Source organism: Cyanistes caeruleus, chromosome 3 (genome assembly GCF_971803275.1).
Source record: "Cyanistes caeruleus chromosome 3, bCyaCae1.hap1.1, whole genome shotgun sequence".
Lineage (NCBI taxonomy): Eukaryota > Metazoa > Chordata > Aves > Passeriformes > Paridae > Cyanistes > Cyanistes caeruleus.
In genome coordinates, this window is record NC_141703.1 from 24341960 (window position 1) to 24365807 (window position 23848).

The following is a 23848-nucleotide window of genomic DNA, read 5'->3' on the forward strand; positions in this document are numbered from 1 at the left end:
ATCTAATCTTTATAGGCTGGGAGCTTCATGAAAAGTTCTCTCAGAAGCTGTATCTCAGCTGAAGGGCAGATGTACTCCACACTTGCTCACTCCCTCCCCTGCAGTCCCTGGCTGCCCAAGCTGCGAGGCACTACTTACCCACATGCCCAGGTTTCTCTGAGACCCAACCAGAACACGTGAGCCCAGATCTCCTTCTGACAATTAGCCAGGACATGGAGATAAGAGGTAGCTAAGACTGGGATATTCTCCTGTTTCCACAGTTCAAATACAACATAGTATAGTTATTAGTGATTCACTGTCAAAAGGAAAGGAGTCTGCCCTGGAATACACTGATGAAATGTACAGATGACACTCAGAAGGAAAGGCTCAAAAAGAGGACAGGATTAGACTACAGAATGATTTTGAAGAGTTGGAGTGAAGCTTGAAAATCATCACAGTGAAAATCAAAAAGTGTAATGCATCAGGTGTGTGATCATTTTGTATGCATGTCAAAAACATGCATTCAAAATGAAAAAATATTATTACACAGGCAGTAGTCCAGAACTAAGGGACTGAGAATTACACCTAATCACAAACTCAGTCAGCTGTTGTTTCAAGAAGGGGAAATTCCATTCTAGCCAGGCCCAAGTTGAAGTACTTTGCTTGTTTCAGCAATGTGCACTCTAACAAGGATGCAGCCAAATTGGGGAGAAATCAGAAGGTGTAAAAAGAACAATAATTGTTTCAGAAAACAAGATATACTATTAAAGCCTGAAGGATTTGGTTGAGGAAAATTAAAGACCACATGATCTCAGTAGCTCCCTTCTAAACTCTACACTTCTATTTTAACAAAATAAGTTAATTTTTTAAAGTAAATTTTAATTAAAAAGTAATTTATAATAAGAAGAACAAATATTAAAAATATGTAAAATATACATATTTTTTTTCTTTGAAAAGCAATACAGGAGACAAAATTATTTTAAACAACTAATTTATCAATTATCAATAAATCTAAAATCTAAGAAGAATGTATTATCTAAAACAGCTAACAAACCTATAACCGTGAAGTTTCTAAACAGAAAACTGATTGCCTTTCTCCTGAATACTTCCATATGTTTCTAAACTGATATAAGTTGATCTTTTGGTATCAGTGGCATAAATGCATTTCTTTCCTGAATTTTTTTCAGGTCACAAAGAAAAATGTGTCAAAAAAAGGCTGCTCACTTTTTTTTCTTACACTATCAGTTGATCTTCATGGTCACAACTACATGTTTTACATAAAAAGACAGATTTTTCCCTAATAGAAAGCTCCAGTTTTTTCTTTTAAAATTTCTTTTCTTTTCAGAAAGTCCTCTGATTAAAGTGGCAAAATCAATTATAAAAGGACAAATTGAACCAAAACCCTTTTTCCTCTGTGATCAATTGGATTTTTTATAGAGTTGACAAACACCAGGAAAGTATCTATATTTGCTGTGTGAAACTCTTCAATTTTATTTGAAACACTGTTGTCTAAAACTAATGGAAAACTGAATTCCAAGTACTGCTGCTTGGTAGTATATGAGTGTTAATTCCACTTACAGTTAGAGAATAATGTTAGTTACCTTTTTCTCCTTGATCTCCCTTCTGGCCTTTGAGGCTAACCATGTCCATGTCTATTGTTCCAGGTTTTCCTGGGAGACCAGCTTCACCTTTATCTCCCTTAACACCAGGATCACCCTGTGGTCCAATTACACCTTTGAAACCTTGGCTACCTATAAAGAGACAGCACTGAATGTTATAGAGTCATATAATACTTTGCAAAAATATCTAGTAGACAACAACAAATTAAATGAGCTATTTATTGAGACTTTGACCACCCAGTACCACGTTCTGGAACAGCTGCTATGAATTTTTTTTTACATATTTCACAATAGCTCTGTCAGAAAGTTGACATATTTTTCCCACTTCACAGCCATTAATTTTAGATTCTTGAAACAATAACGATGGGAATTTGGCAGTAATACAGCATTAGAGCTTAATTAAGAGCATTATCTGAGGCTCTTAATTAAGACTTCTTACTGGCTTCTAATAATTTTAAATAGTGCATTTTTCTTGGAGTAACACCTATAGCAGCCCCACACCTAGCAAACCCTTATGTTGTTGAAGAATGGAAGAAAATAATGTCTTGGTGCCCAAACACATGATGGCTCCTGGGACATAGCTTTTTATATTTCTAACTTGGAGGAAAGTTACTTGACACAAATATGCCTTAGGCCAAATATACTCCTTATCTTTGGTTATTTCCCAACTTCTGCTGGGGAAAAGGTGGGTTGTTTTTTTTTTATTTTATTTTGAGAAAATCTCTTACCTTTTTCACCAGGTAACCCTCTATCTCCAACTGGTCCAGGAGTTCCTGGTAATCCAGGAGTTCCCATAACTCCCATTTCTCCTTTGGGTCCTGAAGCCAAAGGAGAAGAGTGAATAAAAAAAAATAAAGCAAGCAGTGTAAAGTACAAGAAACAGAATTATTTACTGCCTATCATATTAGGAGTTGCACTACTTAAGGAGAAATAGGACAAAGATGATTAAACTAAAACAGCCCAATAGAGAAAACAACAGTAAAAACAGTATTACGAAAACCAGAGAAAAACAGTTTGTAATGGGTTTTTGACAAATTCTTAAAACTTCCTATTACAGCAAACAATGCTGTCATTAACCAAGGCATTATTAAAACCATACTCTGTCACTAAAACTGTACAGAATAATCCCCTTTCATTATTACAAGAGAAAGGCTAGTTCCTTCAAGCTGCTGGATTTGCTCCATGAAAGGACTTCAGCAGCAGCTCAGTCACATGTGCACAGAGTTGCTTTACTGACATCAGTCTGTGCATTTTCCCAAGCTTGGGCTCCTTAATCAATCAATCAATTCCTAACCAATGAAAGGGTGTGCTACTACAACTTAATAAAATATTTGTCAAAGGTGCTGATTTCTGAGGGACAAGGTGTTTACCTGTTGATCCTTTCAGTCCAACAGCCCCCTGTGGACCTGGCAGGCCAGGTAACCCCACCGAGCCTGGGACTCCTGGCTGGCCTGGGCTGCCTTTATCCCCTTTTGGTCCTGGCATATCTAGACCTGGGACACCAGGGAAGCCCCTTTCTCCTTTTACTCCAGGAAATCCTAGGAAAAACAGAAGATACAGGGTTAGTCCTTAACAAAAACAAGGAAAACTATTAATAAGCATATCTGACCATGTCCACCTGGGACTCACAAATTACATGGCAAGAAGGATGAAGACTCAAAGGCAGACAGCAGAACCAGTCCTCATTTCCTGCGAGAGGCTTTAAACCTGTATCTATTACCCACCAATGACCAGAGAAGACCAATCCAAATGCCAACAAATCCTCTCAAGAAGGCCTCGCCCTGCATTCTGAACCACATGGAGGAGGCCCACTGGCATGTCCCCCCATCAACCTCACACTGCAAAGTTCTCAAGCAACACTTTCACCTGTGTTATGCATTTATGTCAAAATTCTGCTCTTGAGCAGCATCATGGGAGTATTCTCTTCTCACCTGGTGGTCCCTGGGGTCCCGGCTGCCCGGCAGGTCCTGGCAATCCTGGAGGGCCCAGCCCCGGTGCACCTGGAGGGCCCTGCAAGCCTTGGAGACCTGGGAGACCAGGGTCACCTGCAGGGAGACAGGAGAAATATAGACCAAGCATTCTCTGATGCTGTTTGACATCTTGCTTGCTGAGGATGTCAGACAAGGTGCTTTGGAAGCACATGGCCAAGGAGACCTCAAGAGCCAGCAACACCTCCATGGCTGGGCTTGGAATAAGGGCTGCTCTTTGCTGTTAGCATTTGCTACTGCTAGGTGGTAGTAAAAACAAGAAGGGAAAGGGGAAATTCCCCAAGATATCAGTAGGATATTTCAGTGATGAATAGACTATTTGCTGCATCTGCAGGGGAGTGACTTTGAAAAGACATACAAATACAAAACTTTTCCAGTGATGTTACCTCTGAATCCTTGCTGTCCAGGTATGCCTGGAAAGCCTTGCTCGCCACGTAAACCAGGCAGTCCTGGATTTCCCTTTTCTCCAGGGATACCAGCTGGGCCAGGGGGGCCTGGCAATCCCTTAGGGCCAGGCAGACCTACACCAGGTTCACCCTAGCCAAAGAAACACAATAGAATAAGAATCAACAGATCAAAACCAATAAATCATTTATTAAATGTATTTAAATCATGTAATACAGGGCTAATGTATAGACCTCTATACATGACTTCAGGGGAGAGCTGTAAGCCCTTTAAAAGTGTTAATGTTAAACATTTATCCATCTACTCTGCTCCCTTGTGTGCACAGTGGGAAACAATGAATGGCCAACTTTTAAAGCGTTGTTCCTTGCACATATTCCTATCAACACAGGGAGTCACAGATAACAGTATCAGCAGCTGACATCTACCTTTTGGCCTTGTAAACCTGGAACTCCTGGCAAACCATCCAGACCAGGGGTTCCTGGAGTTCCTGGCAGACCAGGTGAGCCTGGCTGACCTTGGAAACCTACAAAACAAAGCAAAACAAACCAATAGTCTCATCATTGCTATCTCTGTCTGTAATTGACTTCTGCTGTTTCTTTAAGCCTCTAACTGAACTATTCAGAGGCACATGTTAAGAAAGAGCTGGGTAGTCAAACTTCTAGGCATGCCAGTATGCAAATGTCCTAGCAAAGATTCAAGTGCTGACTTCAGTTGGCTTCTGATGAGAAACAACCAGCCAGAAGAAATAAATGCTGAGTGTCTCCTCTTAAATAAATAGCCTTGTGGGTGCATCTCCCATCTCCCTTATGAAAAACATCGTGCAAAACTGGGTTCCCAAAGTCTTCTTCAGAAAAGGCAACTTAATGTGTTAGGCATCAGACTGAGGGATGCACAAGAAAGTCCTCTTGTGAATCAACACCTTTTGTGCAGTATATGTCTTGTGACACATTCTACGTTCTACGTGTCCTGCTGTGGGTTTCATACAGAAGGTTTCTATGCCAGAGCTAGCCCATGAACCGCACCTTAGGAGTGCAAGAAGAAATACCTACAACATTCTGCAAATCCCTTAAAGATTGCACTCATTCAACATCAGTACACGCACAGCAAATTCAAACAAAGCAGGCAGAAATCCAGCTTTTAGGCTAAGACCCCAGAATGTCATTGGGCAGAGCTGAGTTCATGGAAGAAACTTTCCTTTAAAGGAATAAATTTCTTTCCTTTAAAGAAATATATTTAATGTGCCATTTCTTTCATCTGGCATCAAAGTGCATGCAGCAATTCTTTTCCAGATACAATGGTCCTTTTCTGCTCAGGTCCCAGTGCAGTCTCATAGGAACCAGACATGATTGCAGAGAAAAATATGCCCTTTCTCCTTATTAAATTTCTGACCCTCCCAATTCATTGGTGTGTGGAACCATAAGAAATAATAATGAAGACACAAAAGAATTTTTGTGATTGAGGTGGCTGCTGAAATTTCAGTCATCTAATTCTAAATGAGCAGCAGTACTGTGAAATATGTCTTCAAAAAATCCAAGACATTTAGACTCCCTCTAAGCTACTTGCATACCCTGACAATGGAGGGAAGACTAACTTGTGTTGAGTAAGCTGGAATTCTAACCAAGCCATTCTCAGCTGTCTGGGACTCAGCAGAGCTGTAAGTTCTGGTGCACAACTGTTACAGTTACATCAGTATAGTGACCAACTACACACAGAGTTTTCCATCTCTCAGAAGGGTAATTCATCTCAGCAGCTTCAGTTGCTGCAATGTAAGATGCTGTACTGTATCACTCTATTCTGGCAGTAGCTGTGACATTGTCTGTAGGTGCACCACTGCACTACACAAAGCAAGTGTGCAGTAAGTGTGCAGCTGAACTCTATCAAAAGAATGCTCACTGTGGTGCTGGTTGACTTTTGCAAGGGAGCTTCTTCAGCTGCACCTCCCAAATCCCAAGCAGCTATGTACGGCTGGATGGCACTGGAGGCCTCCATCCACACTCCAGTTACACCAGCTTTGTTAGATGGATAGCTTTATCTTACCTTTGGGACCTGGAGGTCCAGGAAACCCTATACCTGGCTGCCCAACAGCACCTTTTTCTCCTGGCAGGCCAGGTATACCCGGAAGCCCAGGATTCCCTTTGTCACCTTTGCAAATAAAAACAAGACAAATGTTAAAACAAAGGCTAACTTCTGGGGAAAAGAACCATCCTGATAATCAGACAAAGATTAAAAGACTGCTATACCTTGGGGTCCAGGGAAACCAGGTGGCCCAGGAAGGCCATCTGCCCCAGGAGGTCCAGGGAGTGATATAGTTCGTCCTGCTTCACCCTTTGCACCTGTAAATGTAAAGTTATATCAGAGCACAGGAACTGATGAAATAAAGCAAGGGAGCTCTACCTTGACAGCATTATCAGTTTATCCATACCATTACAAGTGACTTGTTATGACTTTTTTTTGGTAGAAGATTCATAAAAAACTAGGATGAACCTAAACCGTCTCATTTCACCTAGCAAATTCTTCAAGAAAACTGCACTAAAAAATTTGCAATTATACTGCTGAAAGCAAACACTGATTTAAAATCAAAAGTGTTTTAATTGCTGGCTTAAATTCTGTTGATACTCTACACTGTACCATTTAAAGGGCATAATTTTAAAGTATTTTTTCCATATTTTTTTACATTATAGCATTACCTGGAAGTCCTGGTAAACCTGGGGTTCCAGCAAAGCCTCTGTCTCCTTTTTCACCAGGTAATCCTGCAGCACCTATCCCAGGAGGGCCAGGAAAACCTCTTTCACCACGCACTCCAGGGAATCCAGGCTGGCCAGGGGGACCACGTTCTCCTTTCAAGCCAGCTGTACCCTAATTTTTGGAAAGTATAAGTGTACTTCTTGCCTGACTGGCAAGACAGAACACATCATCCGCTCTTTTGCAACTGAGATTTAGCACAGGTATCTGTAATGTTGAAGAAAGCGGATTTTTTCTACTGAGTTCAATGGAAACAGAACTAGGTTCCATGTGGAATAGCACGTGGAAATCACATCTAGCATGTAGGCCATGTTTCCAGTAGTGGATCTGGGAGCAGAGGTGAGCTCCATATTCAGGTCCATATCCACATCAGCTGAATTCTATCAGTGCAAGATTTTGAAGCATTTGTCTCCAGAGAGAAATATACAGACTTGAATAGAACAGACTTGGATCTTGTCTTCACAATTTTGACTTGGATAACTGCACTCGTACAATCATCTCCAAGCATCAGCTAAATCATTCACACTAGTTCTCACAATCAAGCTGTGTGAAAGGCAAAAAGGAGTAAAACTACTGTCCATATCCGAACCTTTTCTCTGTAGTCCTGAAAGTAACAAGCCATGCTGAATGCATTTGAGTCAGATCACTTATTTGCATGACATATAAAAAGAAATGGTCTGAAAAACCTAGCTCTGAAATAGTGTGTTCTTGAAGAACTGTCTTCCTCACCACTTCCAGTGAAAACGGAATTGTCTTCTGAGGAAGAATGTACTACTCAAGGTAAGGAATAGACATGGAAAAATGAATGAGGCCAATAAACATAAAGCATGTATAGGGCACAAAAGCATGTAAATTCTGATCTGAAAGGCAGAATGTATAGCAGAGTAAGTAAACACAAATAAACACACAGTAGGACAATATGTAAACTCAAAGAAACAGACATACCGCTGCTCCTTTTGGACCCTGAAGACCTGGAAATCCATCTTTTCCTGGTCTTCCGTCTCGTCCAGGAGCACCTGGCTGTCCTGGGAAACCAGGATCTCCCTTTTCGCCTTTCAGGATAGAATCATAAGTAAAATCTCCAGGTTCTCCTTTTGCCCCAGGGCTGCCCGTAAGTCCTGGAGCGCCGGGGGGCCCCTGAAATTTCATAAATTCAGATGTCATCAGTCTCCCTACAAACCCTTCAACTGATACAAAAGAAAGCAAACCTCCAGAAACTGAAGTAAAAGTAAATCCAAATCAAGGGAACCACCAAGTCATTGACTGAGAAGGTCAAATGAGAGTATTTTCCAAGACACAGCAATCTTGGAAGCAGAAAGCTTCTCCTTTGGGTAGTTTATTCATGACATTCACCATATGTGAATACTGTGAATACACGTGTTCCTTCATTATTAATATTCATTGATTTTGAACAGCTGACACAATCAGTTAGTAATTTCAGAATACTATGCACATGCTCAGAAAATAGTTCTGTAACCTCTTCTGGAAAGAAATTATCTACCTAATGGTATACCTACAGGACTTCCAGAATTTCAATTTTTCCCCTACATGTTTTCTAGGACTTGAATGAGCTTTTCTAACAGGAACAGTCTCTATAATTTCTAGTGACTCAGAGCTACTCATTTGGGTAATAAAACAAATTTCATGGGCAATGTCCACTATGTACAGCTCATGTGTGCCCTCCACAACCTGAAGCAAACATGGTCAATGGTAACCTTTTCATTAGCATTGGAGTGTTCTGAATCAGACTCTGATGTTCTGGCATGGCTGTAAGCAATGGCAGCTTGCAAGGCTGGCCTCTATGTAGTTTTTCCAAGTTAAATCATATGCTGGATCACCACCTGGCTCAACTTTGTGGAGCAAAAGAAGCTCAGAGGCATTCAGAACAGCAGCCAATCCTTGTCTGATTAAAGATATGAATAACACGTATGAGGCAATAAAAGTAAAACATAAAGGTGTGGCAAATGCCAGGCAACAGAAAAGCTTAAATACTTTAGAATGTCCTTCTTTATTTTCCCATTGTTTCTTTCATGGAGCCCATTGATATTATAGTACATTCAGTCACTGGGTAATGCTATTTTGGTGGCAATAGATAAAGAATTCATGTCAGTCATTAGCTGAATTCAGGCAGCAAGGCTTTATTTATACTCCAGGGAGTATAAATAAAAATTAAGTAATAAATAAAAATTGAGTAATGAATTCATACAAGTGGTTTGTGTTTTTTTACTTCTGAAGGTACCTCTCTCTCACCACTGTTGATAGAGGGAGCTCACTTAACCCCGGTGTGTGATAAAGCCAGAGCACAGGAATGTCACTGGGAAGATTCATTGCCATTAAGGATTAGCTGTATAGAAACAGGCACCTTTGGGGAGAAGAGGTCTGGGAAGACTCAGTCTACTCACACTAGGAATGGTGTCAAAATCCACATTATGCTACAGGAACATGAATGCTGAGGTAGGTTTCCACAGCAATCCTCAGTGTCCATAGGGGCACTTACATAGACTTTGACAAGGTCTAATGTAGTGTGGCAGTACACTGCTCATCCAGGAGTCATTTGTCTTACATTTTAGACAAGTGTTACACTTAGAGCTGTTCTGCTTCTGGCCTTTCTGAGAGTCATGTTGTGCTGCCTCAACATAATTTACAAGTAATCTTATTAGGATGCTACTCACTTTCACAGCTTTCCTTTATTTCTTCAAAAATATTTAACTTTCCTGTTTACTAATTTTGTTTTACAGAATACATTGCACACACTTCCCAAAATATTCATTAACAACCTGGATGCAGGACTGGAAGGAATACTAAGTAAGTTTGGCAATCACAATAAACTGGGAGGTGCTGTCAACTCCCTCTAGGGCAGAATGTCCCTTTAGAGAGACCTCAACAAATCAGAGAAGCAATCACTTGCACAAGGGCAAGTGCCAGATTCTGCACCTGGGATGGGGCAGTCCTGAATGTGTGGATAGAGCAGAGAATGAGATCCTGCAGAGCAGTGCCACAGAAAGGGACCTGGGGGTCCTGGTCAGTGGCAAGTTGAACATGAGCCAGCAGTGCCCTGGCAGTCAGGAGGGCCAAGCCTGTCCTGGGGGCATCAGGCACAGCATGGCCAGTGGGCAAGGGAGGGGATTGTCCTGCTCTGCTCTGAGCTGGGGCAGCCTCACCTTAGGTGCCACAATATAAAAAAGACATTAAACTATTGGGGAGCATCCAGAGGAAGGCCACAGAAATGGTGAAGAGTCTTCAGGGAAAGCCATATGAGGAATGGCTGATGTCACTCGATTTGTTCAGCCTGAAGAGACTGAGGGGAGACCTCAAATCAGTCTACAACCCCCTCATGGGGGGACGAGCAGGGGCAGGCACTGAATTCTTCCAGTGTCAGAACTTGAGGAAAGAGTGTGAGGCTGAGTCAGAGGAGGTTTAGGCTGGGATCCAGAAAGAGGTTTTACATCCAGAGGGTGGCTGAGCATTGGAACAGGCTCCTCTGGGAGTTGGTCACAACAGCCTGACAGAGTTCAAGAAGCATTTGGACAACTCTCTCAGGCACAAGGTATGCTTGGGATGTTCTTCACAGGACCAGGAGTTGGACCTAATGACCCTGATGAGCCTCTTCCAACTCAGCATTTTTTCTCATTCTATGATTCAAAATTCAGCAAAACTGGCACAGTGTCCTGCATACTAACATTACATTGCTTACACTACACTAGATGGCACTGTCTCTCTCTCAATATATTTGTACTCAACAGCAAAGTGTTATTGGAAGTATTCATGAGAAGATCAGGGAATACCTGCATCTGTTTCCTGAGAAATCCTACTCTTTATGCAGCTCCACTGCTCAGCTTACTCATGCAGAAGGTCATGTGTTCTTATGACTGATAAACTCAGAAGTATAACCAATACCTAACAGCTCTTTTTTAGCTCTTACAGTTCAAACCCACTTCTTCCTACTTAATTAGGCATAGTTAACCTTAATTTTATCATATCAGTGCACTATTTGGGTTTGTTTGGGGTTTCTTTCTTTGTTTGGGGGTTTTCTTCTATGTTTTTGGGGTTTTTCATCCTTTTTGTTTGTTTTTAAACAGAACTGTTACACAACCACACTGATACACTGACCATCACATGTTTTTTGATCACATGCCTAGTAGGACATGTAGTATTTGGCAAAGCACTACTTACAGGCACCCCCGGAAGGCCATCAAGTCCAGGTAAGCCTCTGTCACCCTTGAAACCCGCTTGTCCTGGAAAACCTTTCCAGAGAGAATAATATGGATTAGTGTATTACATGCTTTTACAAATAGATCACTGTATGTGAATTCTTTGTGATCCCTTTTAAAGCATCTCATTCCATTCCCAGCAATTGCAGCATAATGCTGCTGAAGCCAGTGAAGCTGTCTTGATTCATGCACTTGTGTTGTATGCCTGCATTTATAACCTTGGAAGCTGATGATTTATTTGACTTAGGAATGAATTTACTAATTCATGGAACCAGTGCAGAACTGAAACTAACTAAACTACATTCATTTTTCTGAACAGCACTAGAACAAACATTAGATATAATACAATTTTTGGCATGTGGCACTTCTCTCATGTGGTAGCAAAAAAATAGTTTTCTTTTTGGGCCACAAAATTTAGGTCTGCAATTGGAAACAAATGTATGGGCTACTGTCAATCCTGGGCACATAGGCAAATTGTTCCCACATTATTTCTCACTGTGAAAATATTTGAGCCACTATTTGCAAAGACCCTTCATTGTGGCCAGTTTCTGCTTCCCTGATAATTCTGGTTGATTGTATTGGAAATTTGGAATCAGAACAAATATATGACTATGCCACCCTCCTTTCATTAATCCTTTCACAACAATTTGATTAGTGGGACAAAATGTAATTAATTTTATCATGTATGCTGTTTTTTTTAGAATTTAGCCTACACAGCTCATTCTTGGGTAATTAAGGAGTTTTTACCTGCTGGACCTGGCAGTCCCTGTGGTCCTGGAAGTCCAGGAGGTCCTACTTTATCACACAAGGCACAGGCTTCACCTTTGTCACCTGAAAAAAGAAAACAATAAAGCACATGAACAAAAAGATTCAAGACAACTGCAAGCAGGTGGATTCAGGGCAAATGTCCATTTAATATTTAAATATTAAATTTAATATTTAAATAAATTGTTACTTCTAATTCCATGCTTCAAGGAGAAAATATTAGCAAGTTGATGTTCAAAATTCTTTTAAATTTTTTAACAGGATGGCAGGAAAATCAATGTAACTCTTATCCTAAGTTTAATAATTAAGAGAATGGTTAAAAGGGACCAGGTTGAAGGGATGATAAATAAGAAATGTTCAGTGGGTATAGACAAAACAAAATAATTAAAGTGGAAAAAGGATAACTTCTACAGTCACTGTAATTTTACAAAAAAAACAGTGAACAGAATGAGATAAGAAAGGAGCAACCACCATGTAAATGAGTGCAGGTCTTTTTCTTAAATATTCATTTAGTCAATGCTGCTTAAACATATGGTTGACAGTCCTATTCACAGAATCACACAGTTAGGTCAGAAAATACCTTTGCCATCACTGAGTCCAACCTATGACCAAACATCACCATGTCAACAGACCATGGCACTCAGTGCCACATCCAGTCTTCTCTTAAACACCTCCAGGGATGGTGACTCCATCATCTCCCTGGGCAGCCCCTTCCAATGCCCAGCCATTCTTTCTGTGAAGAACTTCTTCCTAGTGTCTGGCCTAAGGTTGTCTATAGGTGCTAAAATTTTGTCTTCAATTGCACTCATGGCAATGATTCTTAAACAATTTTCATTCTCAACTCATCTCCCTCTCTCTAAATCTGCATGTCAGAATTCACACCCTGAATTGCCTTGAACAGCTCAGTTTACACTGCATGGGGCCATATTCAACCCTTTGTGCTCCTCTTGAATCCCTGGGTCACCCTCTATCACTTCCCAGCAATGAGAAGGCCAAGAGAAGTTCGTATCAGTAAATTCAATACACAATATCCTCCTTTACTCACCAGAGATTCAAGAAACATCTTCCATGTCCAAGAACCATTTAACTAACTTTGAGTACAATTCCTCTGGATTCAGCCTAATTTTCTCAGCCTCTACATACACAAGCTCCAGGCTACCGAGCATTAGAATACAATCACTTAAAAATATTATTACCTTTCTCTCCCATCTCTCCTGGAAATCCATCTCTTCCTGGAAGTCCAGGACTACCTGGTGCACCAGGTTCTCCCTGCTGGCACTGATCAATCCCATCTGAAATGAAATTGCAATAAAGAATATTGTTTTGACAAGCTCAGGTTTCCATTAAAGGATTGCATTTATATCATACCTGAAATGTTGCCTATGAAAAATGGTCAGGATAGCATTTTATTCCTTTATTTGATTTACTTGGAAAAATTTGACTGGGATTCTGTATTCTTATTCCATATACACTGCTTAAGAAACCCTGAGAATTACAGAGAAAAGACAGGCTCTTCCATAATAAGGTTACAAACAATTTCAACATAAAATCTATTTTCATATTAAGTTTTGCCTTGGAAAAGTATCACAGGTGAAAAACTGATGTTTTGACCCTGAAGAATGGAGAGTATTGATGTTCTGAAGAAATTCATTAAGAACTTTTTTTTTATCCTTCTCAATATTTTAGGAAACTTTCTAGGTAAGAGCAGCTTGTCAACATCTATTTAACTTCTTCACTCTGATCAAGCTTCCTGAAAACAACAAACCTCATATGTTAGGATCTGAAATATGTAACAAATGGGAATATTTATCAGGCTTGATATAAGAATATAAACAGTGCTTGCTCTGTTTGATGATATGATGCAGGATCTGACCCAATATAACATGACATCTTTTTGGCCAAAGCCAGTAGTCAAAATGCTAATGTGAAGTTCAGAAAAAAAAATAATGAAAAATAACTGTTTCCTATTATGTACTTGAAGAAGGCTAAAGAAGTATCTGGGGAAGAAGTAGAATTAAGCAATGAAAATAATTTGTATGAAAAATAGGAATTGCTCTTATTTTTAGGAAAATGTAAGATTTAGCCATTTAATTCCATATTCTACATGCTGGATTTTGAACCTCTTCACTGGCAAACACAGCACCAAACCAGACATCTTCCTCTGTGTTTGAACAAAGTATCTTTGGTTTAGGAATTCCATAGAGAATAATGTTTCTTTCAATAGCTTTAAAGTACCTTAACTATTGTTACAGGGATGTCATTCCTGATGTTGAAACGATAATTTAACTCACAATATCAGTATCACCTATAGCAAAAGTTCTCTATCAGAGTTAAAACATTAGTTGTAAGAGACTATTTAGCATGGAAAACTTCCACGTGCACTTGGTTATTGTTTCATTGCAGAGCAAAATCATTTTTCTCTTTAAAATTCCCTTATCACAATCTAATAAACTGTGTGTACTGTTGTTATCATTACTACTATTACTACAGATGTTATTGTATACTTGTCATTACTGGCTTTTCATTTACTCCATAAAGCAGGTGTTTACCCTGATCTAGGAGGTGCCATCCATGCCTGTGTCAGGAGGTTGGAACCAGATGATCTTTAAGGTTTCTTCCAACCCAGACCTCTCTATGACCCCATTCTCCTCTAAGATAATTTTATTTTATAATAGAAACTTCTGGCTAACTAGTACCTCACACTGCAGCTCTCACACCTGTTCAATCTGTTACACAGACTGGTACTGCAGACTTGTAACACTGAACAGATATCTTTTATGCTGAGAACAGTATTAGTACCTGTTATATTTTTAATTGAAAATATACAAATATCACTACAGTGGCACAATGGGACACAGAACAAATTAATGTGAATTAAGATCAATTGTTCGGTTACAGTCTAACAACTCATGATGAATCTTCTAAAAATCTTAGAATTATTTATTTAGCAAAGGATCCTTGTCCTTTCCCAGTAAGGAAACAAATGGCTTCCTGCACTGTGCAACAGCTTTTACTTGTTTCATCAACAACTCAGATATGTTTCTTCCATGACACAGATGAATCCTGATAATAGCTTTTATAATCTTGTCTCTTTTTGCTTTTTTTAATGTGCACTATGAGACTTCAATGTGGAAAGCAACCAAGGGCTTTACCTACCTGCTATGCCAGGAGGTCCTGGTGGGCCAGGCAACCCAGGGGGACCTGGGAAACCATCTCTTCCAGGGATTCCAGGTGAAGGGAATCCCGGAGAACCCTTTTCACCTTTTTCACCTCTCTCTCCAGGGACACCAGGTGATCCTACCCTGTCTGGAATTGGTCGACCTTTGGACAGAGTAAAACACATGTAAAAATGACAAGTGAAAAGACAGCAACATTATCAACACATTAACTTTCACAGGGTTTTAGAGAGAAATGGAGAAATGTTAGTGCAAAAATAAAAAGGGACTGTATTTGAATTATTGGTGATCTACACAAAATCAAGTTTGTATACTCACTGCAGCTGAGAGAAACTCATTTCTGTTAGGTCCCTAGACAAACACACCTCCTCTGTATCAAGTGCTTTTCTGACATTTAGTTGGATTCACTTTTGTTGGGTAGTAAATAGTGTCAAGAGTGGAGTTAGCTATTCCACCTAGAAACTATTACACACTTCTTAACCTCATAACAAACCAAATCTAAAGCACATCTAGAAAGGGAGGGCATGTCTGATAATTGCAGCAAATAAGTACTTAACAATGCTAGCAGATTTAAGGAATGCTCAAACCAAAATGGTTTGTAAGAATAGTAAGTGAAAAATAGCCAATAAAGAGAAGCAGTTAAACAACTACCAAAAACCCTAGCTAAGATCTTCTTTCAGCTGTTTGTACAGTCACACAGGTCTTCATATTTTAATGACTTATTTTAGTTCACAGCTCATCACTGCACTTGACCACTTAAACATTTTGAGCCATCTGCAACACTGCAGGAAGATATAGAAGTCACAAAAAGCTCCATTTCTGTAGGGTAATTACAGAGTAAGACCTATCATTACAGCCTGTTCTATGTAGCATCTTCTCCCTAACCTGAAAAATTTCCTGGAAACTATCTGACCCTGGCTCACATTAATGTCATATTTAGCTCACTGCCAAGATAGAAAATGAAAGCAAAGAAGGTAATGGTAGTATCACTGCAGGATGTGTTAAGTGTCAGGTCTCCACAGATGATTTGCCTAATTTTTGAAAAGCAAATATTGTGGTGTAGGTCAAACACATGTACATGTACTTATATGCATAAAAGGAGTGTTACCATGGATGTGAAGATCACAAAGCTGTCAAAGCTCTTAAAAAGGCAACATTTGTAGGCAAAAGAAATACTTTTTATTAGACCAAGTCACATAGTCAAAAAAGCAGGAAGCCTTCAGGAATGACTTTGATTGAGTAAGAATTGTTTCTTCCTACAGACTTTGTTTTATTATACTTCTACAAACACATACAGAGCTGAAGTGAGGGCAAGACAAAGATCTAGATATGAGCACACACACTCAGGTATATGTGCAGACACTCACACATTCAGAGTTAACAACTCCTCTTGCCCGATGGAGTCATACTCTGATGAGTAGTGTGTGCTACATTTTCAATTTCAGCAGAAAGTTATCAGAATAGAACAGAAAGAACCAGGCTGGATCACATCAGAGACATGAGTAAAGCAATCTCGAGGAAGGGTCTGCAGGGATGATTAGACCCCTGAAGAGGTCAGTGCTTGGGTGTTCAAAAAGTCAGGCAGTGACTGAAAGCAGCTAAGGAAAATATCCCTCAGGACTCAACACCCAAGAACACATGACAAATGTGAAATAATCAGTAGTCATAATTTCATACCTGGAGGTCCTGGGATTCCTTGTGCACCAGGGAAGCCTTTAGAAAGAGAAGGTTTCAATTAGGCAATGAATTCTGCAATGCCAGTGAAAGTGAGCTTGTAGGAGATATAATTGAAATTCGTATTCATGCATGTTCACATTCTGAATCAAATTTGAAGCTAAATAATCTATATATATCTTCAAGAAGCACATTCAGAGAAATGCTGCTGTGTGCCAACTTCCCCAGTGATTTTTCTTTAATTAACTAATGTCTGTAATGGGGAAAATGGGAAGGGAAATGCTTGATTTTCTCTGTTTACTTAAGACTTTTTAAAAATATGCAAGCCAATCTTAGCATAAAAAATTAACTACTGACTTCTACAAAGGAGCCTCGAGATTCTCTGCATTAATTACCCTCCTTACATTCATGTTGTTTTCCATACTTTTTAGATAATCTCACTGAATTATTTAACTGCCATAAAAACTGACCCCAGTTTATAATTTTTTACCTATAACTGAAAGGCAATCTTAGTTATGTTGAGAACCAGAAGTGTCCTACAAGCTACTACAAAACATAATAACCTGAAAACAATTAAATAACTGGAAAATTGCACTGTCATATAGAGATCCTGAGCACAGATAATACAATTAGATATCCTGAGCACACATAGTACAATTTTAATTTTCTTTAGCGAGAAAACTAAAAGTATAACTCAATTAAAAAGACAAGACAAAATACATACCTTTTTCACCTTTTTGACCTTTCAGTCCAGGCAAACCTGAAACTCCAGGGTCTCCTTTTTCACCAAAGGTATCTATTGGTCCAGCATCTATCATCTAAATCACATGACAAAGATCAAAAACATACAACTGAGCCATCACATTTCCCCCATCTTCATCTGATGGCCATTTTAGTTTTATTAACAATTTTCAGCAGTTTTGATTATACTTGCAATTTCAGCAAGTGAGAGGCTTGTAGCTGCTGAAGAATTACTAGAGAAAATAAATTCTACCCAAATGCCTTCATATCAATTGCAGTGAAGTTGCAATTGCAATGAATTGCAATTAAGTGGAGAGCTTTTATAGCATCTTCCTCAAAAAGGATGCCAGAAAACCTTAACATGGTCTAAGCACTGATCCATTAGGTTTGTATTACCTTTTATTTTAAATCTTATGTTCTGCCAATTTCTGCTAACATTAATCTGAGCTCAGTATATAGGATGCTAATTTTTACAATACAGTGTTCAGTAAGTACGTACAGTTTTCCAAACCAAATTAGCAGATGTTGGGAATTTGTTCCCATAATTGGGAAGCAGTGTCATTAATTATCTATTTGTTCCTGACTAACCATAGTTTTTATTTGAAGTGTTAAAATAATCATAAGTTTCTCCCCTGGTTTCTTCTTGTGTATAAGGGCCAATTTCTGCTCAGAGCCTCACCAGACATCGGTCAGCAAGTGGTGAGCAACTGCACTGTGCATCACTTGTCTTCCTCAGGTTTTAGTCCTCTCTCTCTCTTCTTGTTATCTTCCTTTTCTTCATAATTATTACTACTACGTACTACTAGCAGTTACTTTATTTTTATTAATAACTTGTTCTTATCTCATGAATTTTACCTTTTTCTAATTCTCCTTCCCATCCCATGTTGAGGAAGGACATGAGTGAGTGAGCAGCTGTCTGGTGCTTAGCTCCCAGATGTGAAATGGACACATTTACTCTTTTGAACTGTCTTTTGGACACTGTGTAATGATTAGCAATGTATATAATATTCACAGTCCAAAACACTTGAAATTCATATTCTTTGAGGATTCCTTTCCCAAATTTCAAACATAAATAACTGCACCCAACTTTTGCTTCCATTAAGGGAAAATATGGACATGACTGAAGAGAACAAGATCAGACTACACATATCTCTTTTTTCCTCACAAAATTTAATTTGATTTTCTTTTAAGTTTAAAATGAAATATGAATTTATTTTACTTACTCTTCCTGGAGGTCCTGGATAACCTCGCTCCCCTTTGTCACCCTAAATCAAAACAGAATTTATGTTTTAAATCCAGATAAGAATTTTTTGCTAACAAAATCAGATTTCCTCAACAAATGAACACTTTGATACAGATTCAAACAACATCCACATGGTAATTACCTGGAATGATGTATTAACCAGCAGCAGTAATTGGTTTGCAAGCCTGTACTGGTTTGCACTATTTGAAAAGAAACTGGAGGTTTTAGGGAGGTACACTTATACCCATGGCTGGCTGGACAAAGAGCTTGTGAAAATAAAGCCTGCATTAATCAACACAGGTAAGAGATCTAAATTGGAGGTAACTACACTACCTTCGTTTTGGCTTCTCCTAGTCTCTGGATGACATAAAGCTTAGCAACATTCAATTAATATTGCTTTATGTGCATTCATTTCTTTAATGCAATCAATGAACACACCACAAAAGCTATTAACTCATTTTGTATGAAGGGAAGCAAAAGCTGCTACTCACCTTGGTGCCAGGATCCCCAGGCCGTCCTGGAATCCCAAACCCTCCAGGCAAACCCTTGTGTAGAAGACAGTGAAACCAGAAGAAACAAATATAGGTGGATCTTAAATGTGGCAGCAGAAAAGTTTAAAAGTTTTAAAACTCACAAATTCACTGAAAACAACAACTTCAAATAAACAATCCAGAAGGCTAGAAATTATCAACTGTCTATAATACACAGACAGCTCTTTGTTTTGAATGTAAGGAACAGTACTGTAAATTGAGTAAAATACATACGGGTTCTCCTTTCAGTCCTGGTTCACCATCTTTTCCAGGCTTTCCCTGTAAAACACCAAGTTTCACTCTGCTTTAACAACCACATACATGAGATTTCTAAATACAGTGCATGGAATACTAGAACAAAATTATCACTATTGCAATGAATTAATCAAAGTGTGCTAATACAGCTAACAGAGCAGAGGGTACAAATGGTAAATATGCCTAATGCTTGTATTACCCAGCACCCTCCAAGATGCCATATTAAATAAAATCCTGCAAATCCATTCCCAGATTCAGAAATAACGTAGATTTCCCTGTCACAGAGTCTTCCAGACAAAATATGTCTACAGCACAGGAAACTGGAACCAGATCCATCTTTTTCCCTCACAACAATCTCTTTCTGTATACACACTCTGAAGAGTATATACTTCACAAGACATTTATGCATAGATATTCAGTGATTCAGTTTCAGCAGAAAATGCTTGGAGAATGCTGAATGCTTCAGGCTTGGAGAATGGCTCTCCTTGGAGATTGTGTGGTAATGTAGTGGTAATTCCACTTCCCTCACACTGAAATTCAAATCACAAGGCAGATGATACACTAGAAGTCAAAATTCCCTCCTCCAGAGTAAAACCACAATGATTAGATCTCCATGTTAACCTACAGAGAACACAAGATTCCCTTGAAGCAGTCAACAGTCATCACCTGATAAGTGATCTAGATGGACAAACCTACTTTTCAGCATTTTCCCTTCTTCCTCCTCTGCATCATAAAAGGACTGGGACATCAGCTTGTACCCTGATCCACTGGAGGCTGGCTCTCATTTGGTGCCCCAGTGCTTAGATTGTTTGTGTAGCATAAGCAATATGAATTTGTCCCATAAACCCAAGGAAATGTAGATACTTAATACACAAAGTAACAGTGTATGTAATTCAGTCTAAAAAATAATCCCATCAGTTTAGGTCAAAAAATTTTAGACAACATATTTGAAGGACAAAAATGGTAGAACAAACATGAACAGGCCACCACCATTGAGGTGTGCAGCTATGTTCTCTTATAATGAAGGGTTACAAGTAATTTTTAAAGATTAATTAAAACTGTGATCTGCAAAGTCAAGAGAGTCTTCAAATATACACTGTGATCAGAATTAATTATATGGTTTAGTTTCATCAAATTAGAATATCAGATTGTAACATCTGTTCATCTTTCAAGGCTTAGCTTAATTTCAGAAGTATTTATGACTTCCTGAACAATTATATATAAAATATCTTAGAAACTTTGTTCAAGGAATTCTGCAGAAACTGAAAACTATACATTTGATAAATTCGTATGTTCTGGTTTCCTCAAAAAGTTCTAAGCCAACATGTCTCTATTCCTCCACCTTCAAGCCCTCATTTATAGTAAGAGTAAAAATACATCTGTAATAGAAAAGATAATCCTGTCACATAACTTTACTGAAAAGTTAATAGAACGTTTGCCTTTGAAGCATAGTAGAAAGGGAGATTTTATCTTTTCAGATTGAAGTAAAATCAAATGGCTATAGATGTGCTGTCCCTAACAGTTTATGAAGACCCACACCTTGAGAAATTTAGAATTCCTTGGAATACCTTACATACATTTACGTGCAATACAACACATTTGGATGTAGAAAAAAGTACAATTTTTCTAGCTGCTCAGCTATGAAAGATACAGCATGACTCATGGAGAAGTTCTATATCCTCACTAGTCACTACTATAGAGTAATTTTTTTTTCTTTGCTTTCTTCTTCCATTCTGGAATGACTTCATCTTTCACCAGTTTGGATTAATGGGAGTTTTGCCTTCACCTTCAGCACTGCAAGCTACTATTAAACGTCTTTAGTTATCTAAAATATTACACACCAGCATTACCACATGTTACTTCTACCTTGATTGTACACCTGTCCAACAGCAAAACTTGCTTATTTAAAATATAATAAATTTGCTGTTTAACTAATGGTTAGTAAGTTTAATTAGCTAATGGAAAAAATACAATAACTGCAATTAAGGTATTGATAAAATTGAGTATACTTACACGTGGACCAGGCTTCCCAGGCTCACCCTTGTCTCCTTTGAAACCTGAACCTGGCAATCCCTGGAAAATAAATACTCACCAGATTAAAAATACTGCCAAATTCCAAAGTGCATTTTCTTTTATCTAATAGGTATAAAGATATTCAGTGCCATTGTCAGAGTCTTTACCATTTTTATAGTAATAAAAAAATAATACTCACTGGGATTCCCTGTTCGCCCTTTTCGCCTGGATCACCCTAATGAAATTATTGAAAAAATGTAAATTAGTAAACAAAAATTTAATCATTATTGATTTAGGTTATAAATAATTGTTCATTTCAGCAAAAGCACCTTTAATCCTCCATTTCAAGAACTATGCCTAATAGTATGATGTGCAAGAATTAGACAAACGTCACACGTGAATCCATTAAGCTAATTTATTTTACTAGTATATATTGCTTCAACTGTTTAATTCAGTAATTGAAAAAATCATTAGCACTAAGATTTCACTAATGTGTATATGAAAAGTTGAGTATATGCTACTTAATTCAAGCTCTCAGAATATTTTTACAATATCCTATCCTTATCAATCCTCCTTCCTCAGAAAGTCATCTGCTGCTTACTTATTTGTGCAATTATTGATGCATTTACCATCTATCATAAACTTTTCAGAAAGACTTCTAGAATGAAAATTAAAATTAATCCATGAAGTAAAACAGGTAGAAATTTTTTGAAAGATTTGCTCTTTGTATTTTCTTTTTCCTGTTTCACTTTTATTTTCTAATTCCTATTGATTATATTTTAATTAAAATTACAAGAAGTTTAATCATTTACCATCTCACCTTTTCTCCCTTTATGATTTCACTCCCTTTTTCCTTCATATGAGGTGCTGGTCCTGGGGGTCCTGGGGGGCCCCTTACCCCTTGTTCTCCCTGTCAACAGCAAATCCAGAATTGTCCATTAAAAACAGAAAGACACTGAGATCAAATATGGCTAAGACCAGTAACATTAAAGAGAACTACCGCTTTTTTTAAAAAATACAGCTAAATGAGTTTTTTTTTAAATCCTTTTTTCAGCAAAATCAGTGAGATGAAGGCTTACAGAAGTCACCACTGTGTAACTGGCTACCAACAGAGACTGCCCTAAAGCAAGATTTCTGAATGTACTCTTGAGGTGGAAATTGATTAATAGCAAATATCACAAACATACCTAAATAATTACAGCAATAGTACCAAAGTTTTGTAGTGCCTCCTTCAGGAGGAAGGAAATTAGGAGGGAAGAGGTCAGGTACAGAAAGTCAATGGCTAAAGCAAAATGTTACTCAGAGTTTACAGTGCTCCAAAAGCTTTATAGAGGTCCATAAAGGCCAGCTTCAAGATGATGACTGTGGAAGACTTTTTACAATGCATGTGTCCATTGCAGGGTCAGAGCCTCACCTCTCTCTATAGTGCAAAAGCTCTATCTTTAACAGTAAAACACCTCGGAAAAGACTGCATAAATTCTGCATTAATTTCAGTCAAGCAGTAATGCACAGCAACATCATTTATCTTTTGCTGAAGACAAATCTGAGGAGTCCAGGAAATCTTCACACACTTCTATGTCATCTTCTCCAACATTTTTCAATACATTTCATGATAAAAAATTCATTTCAACACCATGTCATGTTGCAAAAAATTCTATCCATTAGGAATATTGACTCAAAATCTATTAAAGCAGCAGTTTTAAAAAAAAACAAAAAACCTACCTAAGTAATATAATTTACTTATACCTCAAAAGCCCTCAGTCAATGACACTCATGAAAAGCTTCTGGAGAAGTGCTCAGACACATTATGAATTTACTGACTAGCCCTTGAAAGCATGCAGTTCTTGGCTCCCAGAAACACAACATAAGGAACTTTAAGCCAAGACCTCTTAGTGTGAGAGGTAACAGATTAAAGCCGACATGTATTACCTCCCATTTGATGAGATTTGATTGAGAGAATAAATGGGACCCTGGAGCATATCTTTCGGCTTAAATTCATTCAAAAGTAAACCACTCTGTGTGCTCTGAAACCTCTTCCTGGTTGTGTCAAAACACAATAAAAGGAGACAACTGAAAGATCTGCCTCAAATGTGTGCTTTACCAAACCAAAATAAGACAAACAGACTTTAGAGTCCTACAACAATTAATTCCGATCATTCTGAACAGCACATCAAATCTCATCCCTTAGAACTAAACTGATTTTAAAAAAATCTCGTGGTGAGTCCTAATATACAAAATAAATGTTTCCAGATCTGCCTACTGCAAATTCAAGCAGCTTTCCAGGCACAGCTGGGAAACAGGATGGTGACCTAAATTAATGTCAGGTGTAACATCACCATTAAAAAATTCTGTAGCTGCTGATGACTTTTGTTCATTTATGTGTAAATTACAGATTTACTCAAATCTTCCAATACAGCATTTATTTTCTCCATTGATTGATTTCAAGGATTTTCTTTATTTAAAACAAAGTATCAAGAATATTTCTGACAGTTGTTCTCTAGAAGTTC

The 23848-nt window shown here is 38.4% G+C and overlaps 1 protein-coding gene across 1 annotated transcript in view; it reads right to left on the bottom strand.

Annotated features, from left to right (window-relative positions):
• Window positions 1–23848, bottom strand: part of COL4A1 (collagen type IV alpha 1 chain) — a 120321-nt gene that overhangs the window by 24479 nt on the left and 71994 nt on the right. The window contains exons 13-34 of the mRNA XM_086880171.1: window positions 22162–22251; window positions 21541–21576; window positions 21342–21401; window positions 19308–19352; window positions 19035–19088; window positions 18524–18565; window positions 17284–17377; window positions 16563–16598; window positions 14866–15030; window positions 12906–13001; window positions 11692–11775; window positions 10907–10977; window positions 7679–7870; window positions 6679–6847; window positions 6232–6324; window positions 6029–6133; window positions 4417–4514; window positions 3973–4123; window positions 3530–3643; window positions 2969–3136; window positions 2327–2416; window positions 1581–1730 (exon numbers count right to left, since the gene is read on the bottom strand). Coding sequence (XP_086736297.1) covers window positions 1581–1730; window positions 2327–2416; window positions 2969–3136; window positions 3530–3643; window positions 3973–4123; window positions 4417–4514; window positions 6029–6133; window positions 6232–6324; window positions 6679–6847; window positions 7679–7870; window positions 10907–10977; window positions 11692–11775; window positions 12906–13001; window positions 14866–15030; window positions 16563–16598; window positions 17284–17377; window positions 18524–18565; window positions 19035–19088; window positions 19308–19352; window positions 21342–21401; window positions 21541–21576; window positions 22162–22251 — 2203 coding nt within the window. The remainder of the gene's footprint in view (window positions 1–1580; window positions 1731–2326; window positions 2417–2968; window positions 3137–3529; window positions 3644–3972; window positions 4124–4416; window positions 4515–6028; window positions 6134–6231; window positions 6325–6678; window positions 6848–7678; window positions 7871–10906; window positions 10978–11691; window positions 11776–12905; window positions 13002–14865; window positions 15031–16562; window positions 16599–17283; window positions 17378–18523; window positions 18566–19034; window positions 19089–19307; window positions 19353–21341; window positions 21402–21540; window positions 21577–22161; window positions 22252–23848) is intronic.